This window comes from Gekko japonicus, unplaced genomic scaffold, assembly GCF_001447785.1.
Source record: "Gekko japonicus isolate JY-2015 unplaced genomic scaffold, Gekko_japonicus_V1.1 scaffold2774, whole genome shotgun sequence".
In the NCBI taxonomy this organism is placed as follows: domain Eukaryota; kingdom Metazoa; phylum Chordata; class Lepidosauria; order Squamata; family Gekkonidae; genus Gekko; species Gekko japonicus.
This window is the reverse complement of record NW_015173759.1, coordinates 182125-194195: the sequence shown is the minus strand read 5'-3', so window position 1 is coordinate 194195 and position 12071 is coordinate 182125. Positions and strand designations below refer to the sequence as shown.

The 12071-nt window shown below is 47.9% G+C and overlaps 1 protein-coding gene across 1 annotated transcript in view; it reads right to left on the bottom strand.

Moving 5' to 3' along the window:
• Positions 1 to 4525: 4525 nt before the first annotated feature.
• Positions 4526 to 12071, bottom strand: part of COL6A1 (collagen, type VI, alpha 1) — a 79257-nt gene continuing 71711 nt past the window's right edge. Inside the window, exons 32-35 of the mRNA XM_015423507.1 lie at positions 10666 to 10852; positions 9968 to 10124; positions 7515 to 7544; positions 4526 to 5812 (exon numbers count right to left, since the gene is read on the bottom strand). Of these exons, the coding sequence (XP_015278993.1) occupies positions 5202 to 5812; positions 7515 to 7544; positions 9968 to 10124; positions 10666 to 10852 (985 nt within the window). The 3' untranslated portion in view covers positions 4526 to 5201. The remainder of the gene's footprint in view (positions 5813 to 7514; positions 7545 to 9967; positions 10125 to 10665; positions 10853 to 12071) is intronic.

Here is a 12071-nt window from a genome sequence, read left to right as displayed (position 1 = left end):
AATCAGCTGGCTAGTGGGGGACTTGTCAGCATGACAACTAGGCCTAGGCCTGTGTCACCGGCAATATGGCAACATCACTTCTGTCATATACCAGAAACAGGGATGCCAGCCTCCAGGTGGAACCTAGGAATCACCTGGAATTATAGCTTATCTCCAAACTACAGAGTCCACCATTGGTCAGGGGAAACCTGGCAACCCTAACTGGAAGTGACATCATCACTTCACTGGTGATGCAGGGACACTGGTATTTGGAGGAGAACTCTATGGTAAAAAAATAACTTCTACCATAGAGTTTTTGCCCAAATACCTGAGCGTCCCTGTGTTGCCAGTGACATGATGACATCATTTATGATGCATGTAGGAAGTGACATTACTGCGTTGTCAGTGATGCAGGCCTAGTTTTCCTGCCAGTAACTCCCCCCTCCCCCTCCCCTATTTGAGGGGAAAACAAAGAGTTTTCCCCTCAAATGGCGTGGCCCCGCCCCCAGTGTGCGACGTCACTTCCGGGTGACGCGAACGCGGGGGTGGGGTTTCCCCTGGGCCCGATTTTCGTCCTGTCGAAAATCAGGCCGTCAAAGCAGGGGATTCCCCGCCCCCCGGCGTTTATTAGCAAGTTTATTAGTATTATGTGCTTAAAAACCAAAGTACGAACTTGAGAGAGAAGGCTAACTGGGTGGTATGTCCTAACATTTGGAGGACTGGTCGCCTTTGTCTGAGGCTGTAGTGTATTCCAAAGCTGCCATGGAATGCATGATGTATGTGAAACATCTCATTGACTTGTAATGTTAAGCTTCGTCCTGGGCTAGGATCCAAATCCATCCAATCGTGTTACTAGCCCAGGGAGCACCTAACCAGTCACCTTCAAGCAAGCTCCCTGAGCAGGAACGGTCCTTATGCGAACAACCTTATTGGTTGGTAATTGTACAGTGGGTGTGGCTACATTAGCCGGGAATGTTTAAAAGCAGGACAGCTGCAAGGTAAAGGCTGTTCTGGTTATCAGATGTTGATCCGTGTTGGAGTTGAAGAATAAAGTTGTATTCTTGCTGAATCACTCTCCGACTGCTTTGTTAAGCGAGCGACTTAACAGTGGCTAGGGATGGTGGCGGCGGGGGGATCTTTCTAGGGCTATTTTGGGTTCCCAGTCCGTCTTTAAGCAGGTGTACTGGGATGAAGGACCCAGCCTCATTCTGCTTGCAGAGATCATATTAAACCCATTCCATTGTCCTTCCAAATACTTCGCTGGTTTTATGGGTAACAGTAACCTCTTTACATAGCTCCTTTACAAAACAGCTAAGCTGTAAGCACACTGGCTAGCTAAGACCAGAATTCATTAATGAGAACAAAAATAAGAGTAGAATCTACTTTAAAACTAATTTTGTTTCGGAGTAAGGTTGCCAGCCTCCAGGTGGGGCCTGGAGATCTCCCAGTATTACGATTGATTCCCCTTTACAAAACAGCTAAGCTGTAAGCATACTGGCTAGCTAAGACCAGAATTCATTAATGAGAACAAAAATAGGAGTAGAATCTACTTTAAAACTAATTTCGTTTTGGAGTAAGGTTGCCAGCCTCCAGGTGGGGCCTGGAGATCTCCCAATATTACGATTGATTCCTAGACTACCGTGATCAGTTCTCCATGCTTTGGAGGGTGGACTCTAAGGCCCTGCACTCTGCTGAGGTCCCTCCCCTCCCCAAACCACACTCCCAGAATCTCCAGGCATCTCCCAACCAAGGCTCCCTCTAAGCCGTGGAGTCTTGAGAGCAAAAACTCCTTTGTGAGCTGCTGGCATTAACGTCGTGAGCGAGCGATTTGGCCACTGCATAAATTAGTCTGCTCCGGAGCCATCCCTTCCTGAGCTAAGACAAAAATGTGTGAGCTGGAGGCTAAAAAACTGTGAGCCAGCTCACACTAGGCAGCTTAGCAGGAACACTGCTCCCAACCCAGAGCTGGTAACCCTAAGACATTCATTTCGGAAGATTGATTAAAACATGGCCGCAGAGAAAATGATGTCTGCGCAGTAGCGACATGGGGAATGGAAGAGAGCCATGCACTGAAAGCTAGGGTTACCAGATGCCCTCTTTTTAGAGGACTAGCCCTGTTTTTGGGTGTCTGTCCTCTTTTGGGCTCTTAAAAAAACTGATGAAAATGTCCTATTTTTGGATTGGAAGATTAGGAATATTCTTAGTAGCAATCAGGGGTCATTTCGTAGAAAAAGAGGTGCAGGAGTGCATTAGCATAACTCATTTGCATATGCCACACCTCCTGACATCACTGGAAGTGTGTCAGAAGGCAACATCCACCACTCAGGCTCCACTGGACTGTTTTGGATTGCTAGCTATTGGGGGTGGGTGGGGGGAACGTGCAGATCTGTCCTCGCAGAGGAGGGAGAGCTTGTACCTGAATAAAACTTGGTCTTAAAGGTGCCACTGGACAGTTTTGGACCGGGGGGCTGGGGGGAGCTCTGCAATTTACCTGGCTGCTTCTTGCTCTGACTGAGGACTGCTGGGAGCAGGGGGTGGGGCTTGCTGTATGTGCCCGCCCCCTGGGCTCTTTACTGCCGGAGCTCCGCTCCCGTGTGCTCCTGCAGGAAATGACCCCTGGTAGCAATTACCACAGCTTAAGTAGTAAGGGCATTTAAAATGAGATTTGTCATAGCGCTCACTTGTTTGAAGTAGTCAGTTGGGAAATATGTCCTCTTTTTTGCTTTTATTTTGGTAACCCTATTGAAAGCTCAGTGTATGTTAACACTGTTCTAAAGCCACCCCCTACCCCAAAGAGAGCTCCAGCAAATGGCTCAGCGATCAGCCGATCCGATCAGTGATAAATCAGTGACATATTTGCAGCTGGTGATTCCCAGGTGAGGTCAGAACCCACAGGAGTTGGAGCATCCCTGATCTGTGTGTCATAAAACGTGTGTTTTATGATCCCAGTGAGAGTTTGAGGGCCAAGGTACAGAACCGCAACGTTACAAAAAAGCATTTTGTGCTCCACCAGTTCCTCTTCAGAGCTCGCTCTTCAGGACTAGGGATGAGAGCAGCGTTTTCAGGGGCAAGGCACAAAACGCACTGGAGGCTGCAATGTGAAGTGCAAAAGAAAAAAATTAAAAACCAAAACATACATCTGGGTCAATGGGATTTCTTCCTTTAATTTACAGAGGAAAATATTGTTTTCTTTAAAAAGTGAAAAGAAGAACTTGAGTAAACAGTTTCTGACAAATGCGTCGTAATGTCATAGGAAAACCACTGAACGTACAAGTGCTCCTTTTATTCATGGGGTTCGGTCACAAGAGATAAGGTTGCCACCTCGGGGTTGGGAAATTCCTGGAGGATTGGGAGTGGAACCAGGGGAAGGCGGGGTTTGGAGAGGAGCCTCAGCAGGGTAGAATGCCACAGAGGCCACCCTCCACGAGAGCCATTTTCCTCCAGGAGAACTGATCTCTGTAGTCTGGAGAGCGGTTGTAATTCCAGAAGATCTCCAGGCCCCGCCTGGAGGTTGGCAACCCCACCAAGAGAACAGATTATCAGTGGTAGCTCTTCCAGGCTTTTTCAAATCAGGGCAATCCCCCCAGCCCTGGTCCCAATCCAGACAAGGCCCCCATATACTTGAAAGTGAAGGTTTTCGCTGTAAACTCTGAATGCAAAACTCCCAGCATGCACCTGGTAAGGTAATGAGTAAATCTGAAGAGCTGCCCTTTGAGACACCCCCCCCTTCTTATTAAAGTTCCTGTAGTGTCTTAGATATTGTGAAAAGGCACAATTCCAGCACATGGTTCTTCTCTTCCGTTGGGAACCATTTTTCCTCGTTAGCTACCCTGAGACAAAGTCAATTTCCCCCCCGCTCCGAAAATTGTGGGAAACGATTTATTTGAACAAAACCTGGACGTGAACATTGGACAGTTTAAAAAACAAACACAAACGCAGGCAGAAAATCAAATAAAGTGGTAAAATGGATCTTGATTACAAAACAGCAACAGCCACCATACTGAAAAATTATGTCCATCGATTTCATAGCAAGAGCACCATCGGAAACACTGAATTTAACGGTCCAAACCGTTCCCCAATTCTCACATGGTTTTTTCCCCAGGAATGTCTGTGCAAACGTATTCTGTAAACCTCGGGCAGTGGGGAGGGAAGGTTAGCACCAGCATGGACTCTCACATTGCACAGGATGTGGCTCTCGGAAGCCAGTCCCGGGCTTCACTTAGATTTTATTTCAAACAATTCAGATAATAATAACACTAACTGGAAGATCGCTTTTCAGGGCCTCTGATTTATCAGATGGAAGGAGAAGTCAGTGCTCAAAAACTAAACCAGGATTCCCCTTTCCCGGTGGGTGGGGCCAGGGGGGGTCATTTGCCCAGCAATGCTTCTGATTGGCCACTGGAGATTTGATTGGCTGTGCAGGTTTTCAAAAACAGTGCTGTAGTCACCACAGCACAAGGATCTTCACTGTGTGACTGGCGACAAGCTGGGGCAGCCATTTTGTGGCTGACTCCACCTCCTGCAGCAGCCATGTGGTGGCAGCCATTTTGTGGCTATTCCAGAATGTTAAAAGTGCCCACAGGCTCAAAAAGGTTGGGGACCCCTGAACTAAACTTTTGTTTGTATTGATGCTGTGGGGTTAAAGTGATTTTAAAACAGCTTGCTATGAACTGGAAGGTTGTACGCAAGGATACGATTTTCGTCACTGCCGCTCGTTCCCTTGAGAGCAGCGAGTATTCCAGGAACCGCCTCCTTGTCTTTAAGGGGCCAAGCAAGTTTTCTGGAGCTGGGTAGCCCAAGCGATAGTTTTTCTTATTATGAAAATAAAGTAAAATAGCAAATTAAAAAAAAAAAAGTTACTTGTGTCAGCAAGATAAAGGATCATTTTATTCTGGAAAGAGGATCCTAGTATCCACGTGAAAATGTGCTCTCGATCTTAGGAATAAAAGGGTAGTGCATTTTCAAGATTCTTGAGTTTTACCAACCGAGCTTACCTCAGTTGAAAATTAGGGTGAAAGAATAAGCGGACCTGCATTTCGCCCTTTGTAGAGTATACAATTTTACGGGGGAAAAGAAATGGGCAGGGAAAGGCATGATGCAGCTCAAAAGCAGGGACCTGGGCGGGCTTTTTATAAAAAATATGGGTTCTGTTGAGTGCTAGCTTTTTTATTTTTTAAAAAACTTAGAATCTATATAATCCTACTCCTTTACATTCCACCGACTCAGTTGACAGCTATTCTCCTGGAAACAGTTTGATAGAAGACGCCCCTCAGCAAAGAGTTGTAATCAGGCACTCGGAAAAGGTGCCTTTCCCCGTACGCCACGTCATACTCGGTGGTCTTCCCAGTCACAAGGACGCGTATATTGGGCTCGTTGGCTTGCGTGCCGACCACCAGTACGTAGATCTCGATGCCCGCCTGCCGGGCTGCCTGAACCGCCCTCTCGATGGCGCTTCCGGTGATGCCTTGAGAGTTGCCGTCGGAGAAGACCAACACCCTCTTCTTAGCCCCAGAGCGGGAAGACTGCCGGTAGAGGTTGGTGACATAGTCGAGAGCGGCGTTGACGTCCGTGGCGTCGTTCATGAACTGCATGCTGTCGATGGCCTCGGCGATCACGGTGTAGTTCTGCTCGAACTGCGCTTCCAGTTTCTGCTGAGCTTTGCCGCTGTACTGGACAACCGAAACGCGCACGGTGTCCTCGGCAGGTTTGGATGCTGCCAGGAACCGCTCGGCCAGGCGCTTCACAAATTTCTTGGTGGTGTTGAAGTTACGGCTCCCGACACTGGTAGAACTATCCACTAGGAGCGTGATATCAGCCGGGCCATCAAAGGTGACTAAAAGGAGAAGAGATATTGGCTCTTAAGTCAGCTGTACATATTCTATACCTGTTAATATGGGGGACACTGGGGGGAGGCAGAGATCCTCTTCTGCTGGTGCACAATGCACAGGGCCTTAGATACTTGGTCCCATAAAATACACATCAGAACAAACAGCTTGGGACACTAGTTTTTCTGTGGATTTTCTGAGATAAAAGGGAGACGGGAGTCTCAAAATGGATGGGGCGATATTGGTCCAGCAATGAAGCCGCCTTGCTTACTTACTCAAATGATATTTCTATAGGAAGGTTCTCAGATGCACATGCTGGGGGCAATACAAGAAAGTTGTCATTCGGGCTCTGCAAAAATGTTTCTTATAACAGGTACACTTAGAGTTGCCAGGTATTACCTTTCCCGCAGTGGGGGGCTCCCGGCTCCTCCTCCGGATCTGATGTCATCACACCGGGGCCATCGTGCGGCAATGCTCTAGCGTTTGGGGCAAAAAACTCTATGGTAACCAGGGAGTTCCCCCCAAGTGCTAAAGCGTTGCCGTGTGACAGGCCCAGTGTGATGACGTCACCACCGGTGATGCCATTGCATTGGGGGCATCCCCATGGGGCGCTGCTGTTCGGGGGTGGATTGGGCCCCCCAAAATCAGGGGCTCCCCTGCCCTGACCGGGGGGATGGCAACCCTAGGTACACTTCCTTTTGAAGCGGAGGATCATCAGATAAATCTGTATATATATCTCATATTTATTATATATATTTGCTGCACAGTGAATGCACGTATATTGGGTGGGAAACACAAGAGTGACAAAAATAGAGGCGAGAGAAAAAAACGAAGGACTAGGGGCGGCTCTGGAATTCAGAGGATGATGGGCATTACATGAGATTACCCAAACTCTGACAAAGTTTAGGCCTACGAACAAAAGGCTCTTGCTTCCCTTAGCCTTACATTACACTCCTCTCCTTCCCTGACTTAGCTCCTGGTGCCCAGCGGGACAACTAATCAGAGTAGACAACACCGCGCAAGGCAGCTTCATGCCTTCCCGTGTCAACTCAGGAGGTTAAAGAGGCTTGAAGACAGGCATGCCAGGCCCCTCCTCCGGGGCCCCTCCTCCCTGGCACCGATCAGCTGGCCGATGGGGGGACTTACCGGCAGCAAAAGAGGCCTAGGTCTGCCTCCCTGGCAATGTGGCAACATCACTTCTGGCACACCCCAGAAGTGACATCGTGTCGCCAGCAAAGCAGGGACGCTCTGGTATGTGGGCAAAATCCCTATGGTAAAAAATGACTTCTACCATAGTTTTTGCCCAAATACCAGAGCGTCCCCACGTCACTGGCGATGTGATATCACTTCAGGTGCCCCTCGGCATCAGTGCTTACTTCTCGATGGCCCTTTCTTACAAGCCCAGGGAAATGCTGATTGCCACTTTGGGGTCAGGAAGCAGTTTTTCTCCAGGCCAGTTGAGGCAGGGATCCTGGAGGGTTTTTTTTTGCCCTCTTCTGGGCATAGAGCAGAGGTCCCTGGGGGCATTGGGGGAAGGTATTTGTGAATATCCAACAGTGTGCAGGGGGTTGGACTAGATGACCCTGGAGGTCCCTTCCATCTCCATGATTGTAGGCCTCTCTTTGCTCCTGGTAAACCCCCTCCCCCCACCAGTTGCCAGCCCTACTTGAAAATGAAAGGCACAAGGACTGCTTTGGAAAGAATACTCACTTGGGCAAGTGTAGTCTGGGCACTTCTTGTCTGTAACGAAAAACAAGATTGCATCAGATCATTTTATTGTTTACTTGCAGGCAACCTTTGGCAGTCAACAGATGACTTTCATACAGCTCCTTGTGCATTAAAAACCCCTCAGGGCAGCAAACTGTAAGACTGCCTGGCATCAACGGGTATCTCCTAAGCCTGCGCAGATGGCACCCCGGGCTGTCCTCTGGCACCACTAACAGTATAAGCGGCCTTTTGCACAGATGCCAGATATGTGGTTCTTTTGAGATATTTTAGTATTTGTAGCCCACTTTTCTACTTTGTGAACTACTGGAACAAAGCTGTGAGCGAGCCGTTTGGCTACTGCAGACATTCGTTTGCTCTGGAATTTTACACATGGAATTCACTGCTACAGGAAGTGGTGGCGGCTACAAGCATGGACGGCTTCAAAAGGGAATTAGATAAGCATATGGAGCAGAGGTCCATCGGTGGCTATTAGCCACAAGGTATAGATAGGGACTCTGGGGCAAGTGATGCTCTGTCTTCTTGGTGCTTGGGGGGAGTCAACAGTGGGAGGGCTTCTAATGTCCTGGCCCCACTGCTGGACCTCCTGATGGCACCTGGTATTTCTGGCCACTGTGTGACACAGAGTGTTGGACTGGATGGGCCTTTGGCCTGATCCAACATTGGCGTCTCTTATGTTCTTATGTTCTGGAGCCATCCCTTCCTGAGCTAAGATGAAAATGCATGCGCCAGAGGCTAAAAAACTGTGAGCTAGCTCATCCTATCTTAGAGGGGACAGTGGAGAGCAGCAGAGGTTACACAGACAGCCTTCCTGCACCACTCTCATTGTTTCCATTCTAGCCTTAAAGGATCGGCTCATGAAGACCAGGAAAACTCTGAACTGTGCATGCAGCCTCCGTAGCGCTGCAGACTCTTCAAGGTGGCACAGCTCTACAATGACTCCACACCCAGCTCTGCATCTGCTGGAGCGCTTGGGGCAGCTTCCACCCTCCCTGTCCCACCATTCACAGGACAAATGATGACCACAGCTGGGTCTCCAGAGGATTCTTGAATACTATACAGATGTTGGAGAAGAGACAGTTTTGCCAACAGCACAGGCGACCTATAGGGCTGTGGATTGTGAGAGAGGCAGAGTAGGAGTATTTTAATAAGCAGGCATATTGCTGAATAGCTCTTATACTGAGGAACTGTACTTTAGGATTGGTTGGAATGTAGAGAGGGAACTAGCAGGGACTGTTCTCATGGACCCCTTACAGTACAAATGTAATACAAGGCTCATACATGGCTGGCGCTGTACCTGCAAACATGAGTATAACTCCCACAACTTTGGGACAAGTCCCAAAACAAACCGGGAAGGGAGAGTGTAAATATAGAAATGAAAAGGTGGAAACTCTCCCCAAAAGAGTCTTTTTGCCTGCTAGATTTGATACCACTGAGTTGTGAATTTGCTAAGAGGCCTTGGACCCCTCTTAATACGAAATAGCCTTTTGATCGGTTCATGGTCATTGTATCTACCTTGATTCACTATACCCTTTGATGAAAGACTGTCTTCAAAACGGTCTTAATATTACATATGATACCGTTGGGGTATACTGGACAGTATTTTCTCTATGGACTGTTATTGCCCCTGGGAAAGCTTGTGCTTGTGGACTATTTTGGATTGTATTACTTTAAGAATAATCATTCTGTGGTGTGACTCTATGATGTGCATTACATTCTTTTGAAGTTCTGCATGTGCTTACATATTCAGTCTGTTTAACATATTCCTATGAGTATTACTATTCGTCTTAAAAAACTTTTTGGGAGAGTTTCCACCTTTTCATTTTTGGAACAAGTCCCAGCTTTTACCTCTCCCTCTTCAAAAGGTGCATGAATGTGAAGTGCTACTTAGGACAAAGTGCTATTCGGGATGATTAATTCCATCCTTGAATATCATAAATTGACATTCTGACTTAATTAGTCATGCCTTTAGAAGCACCGTGGTTTCCCTGGGAAGAGTCAGACTGCCCTCAAAGCAGCCCTTTTCTCATCACCTTTTCTGCATTTAGAAGGAGAAGAGAAGAGATTGGATTTATACCCTGCCCTTCACAACCCAAAGGAGTCTCAGAGCGGCTTACAAGCTCCTTTCCCTCCCCCTCCCCACAACAGACACCCTGTGAGGTAGGTGGGGCTCTTTCCAGAACTGCTCTTTCAAGGACAGCTCTTATCAGAACTACGGCTTGCCTAAGGTCATCCAGCAGGTGCAAGTGGAGGAGTGGGGAATCAAACCCGGTTCTCCCAGCTAAGAGTCCGTGCATTTAACCACTACACCAGACTGGTTCACTGTATTCATGCAAGAACCCGGCTTCCAGTTCCTCTGTTTTGCTACTTCCTTGGGCATCTGCCAAGAAACAGGTGACGGCTGACCCCAAACTAGTATCCAGAGACGTCTCACTCACCTTTGCAGATATAAGAGGTAATGTTGTGCAGGAAACTGTCATCCAGAAGCTCTGCATAGTTTTCTCGCAGAATGGATAACCCATTACAGGAAATACTGGATAATTGCTCAGGGTTTGGAGGAGAGTAGAAAATATCGCCGATACCCAAGGGATACACCTACAGGGCAACGAAGATTCAGTATTGTAAAAATCTACATCAGGGGTCCCCAATGTTTTTGAGAACCGTAGGCAGCTTTGGAAGTCTGACACAGGGTGATGGGCGCAGCCACAAAATGGCTGCCGCAGGAGGTAAAGCCAACCACAAAATGGCTGCCGTGGGACACGGCCACACACACACCGAGAGGAAGCTCAAATGCAGAGAAGAGGGGTAATTTTGGAATGAGGGAGAATACTGTGGTGGCAGCTGCCACTAAAGCAATGTTATTTTAATCTGTACAACCAATCAGATCCCCAGAGCCAACTGGAAGCCTTTCAGACTGGACACGCCATTGCCCTGATCCAGCATGGCTTCTCTTATGGCCTTAAGAGATTGTCTTACCTCGAAAACCCTACACGGTCACTATGAGTCGGTTGCGACAGGACGACGTTTTACACACACGCATGTGCTGCCTCAGAAGACGCGTGGGCATGCCACTTCTCCACACCCACCCACTTGCTTTCCTTTCTCCCCTCCCCTGTCACCTGGTTGTTAGTTTCACCTGGGTATTGACTTCACAGAGCGCATTCAGGGGTATGGGGTCCCGAAGGGTGTCCGACCGTCCATCTGTGATAACAATGGCCACCCGGTTCTCAGAGGAAAATCGTCGCAGCAACTGGTCCTTTGTGAACTCCAGGGCCTCCCCAGTATAAGTGCCACCAGCGATCCAGTGCAAGTTCTTCACAGCCCTGCAAGGCAAAGAGCAGCAAGGGTGTCAGTGCCCGTTCCTTGAAGTAAAGCTTCTCTCCAGATGAAGACACTGGGGCTGAGCTCCTAGTCCCTTCCTTCGTGCCTTTGCTCTCACCTCCACCCCCCACCCAGGCAGCAGGGAGTGTTTTCCTCACAGAAACCCGGTGATTGTCATCAAAACATAACTGACACGACTATTTTGTGACATCAAAAATGAAAACAACCGCACTAGTTCTCATAAGAAGTATGGAATCCTGTTATTAGAAGGTATCAGGGCTTTTTGGGTAGAAAAAGCCCAGCAGGAGCTCATTAGCATAATAGGCCATACCCAACAGCAGGAACTCATTAGTGTATTAGGCCACACCCCTGATAGCACAGCTCATTTGCCTATGTTACCAGAAGTGTGGTCATCCAGCCACACCTACCTTTTGCTTCTTATTCTCTTTACCTTGTTTGTTGTCAAAACCCAGGGCTTTTTGCATGTTAGGCCACACACCCCTAATTGTAGCCAATCCTATAGAGTTTCTGCTGTTGGGTGTGGCCTATTATGCTAATGAGTTCCTGCTGGGCGTGGCCAGCTTGGGAGCCAGCCGGAACTCCGTTCCTGTGCGTTCCTGCCCAAAAATAGCCCTGGAAGGTATCCGTTATCAGTGAGTAGAGGAAAGTAATGCCCCCAGTTACTAAGATCAAAATCCCAAGCAAAAACAGTGTCGGTTATTTACCCCCCCCTTTTTTAAAGTAAATTTTTATTGATGATAAAACAAACAGTTCATACAACAATTATCAACTTTTTTGGTATAACACGGTGTAGTTATGGAGTAAGTAATATTACACTTGTATAAAAACTAGTGACATTCAGATCAAACACATTTCATCCCCTTAAAGGACTACTCTGTGTATATTAACCATGCATCATGTGTGTGGTGAGTGGTATGCGCTCAGACTAAGCCAAAGAGGCAATTAAAAGCGAAGCCATTCAATAGATGCAGGGTCGGAAGGTATTCACCTTGAACCAGGGTAACCACCTCTGGCTTGGGAAATTCCTGGCGATCTGGGGACGGTGTGAGCGAGCTATTTGGCTCCTGCATAAATTCGTTTGGCCCTGGAGCCACCCTTCCTGAGCTAAGACGAAAATGTGTGAGCCGGAGGCTAAAAAACTGTGAGCTAGGATCACACTAACTCAGCTTAGAGGGAACACCCTTGGGCATGGTTCTTATC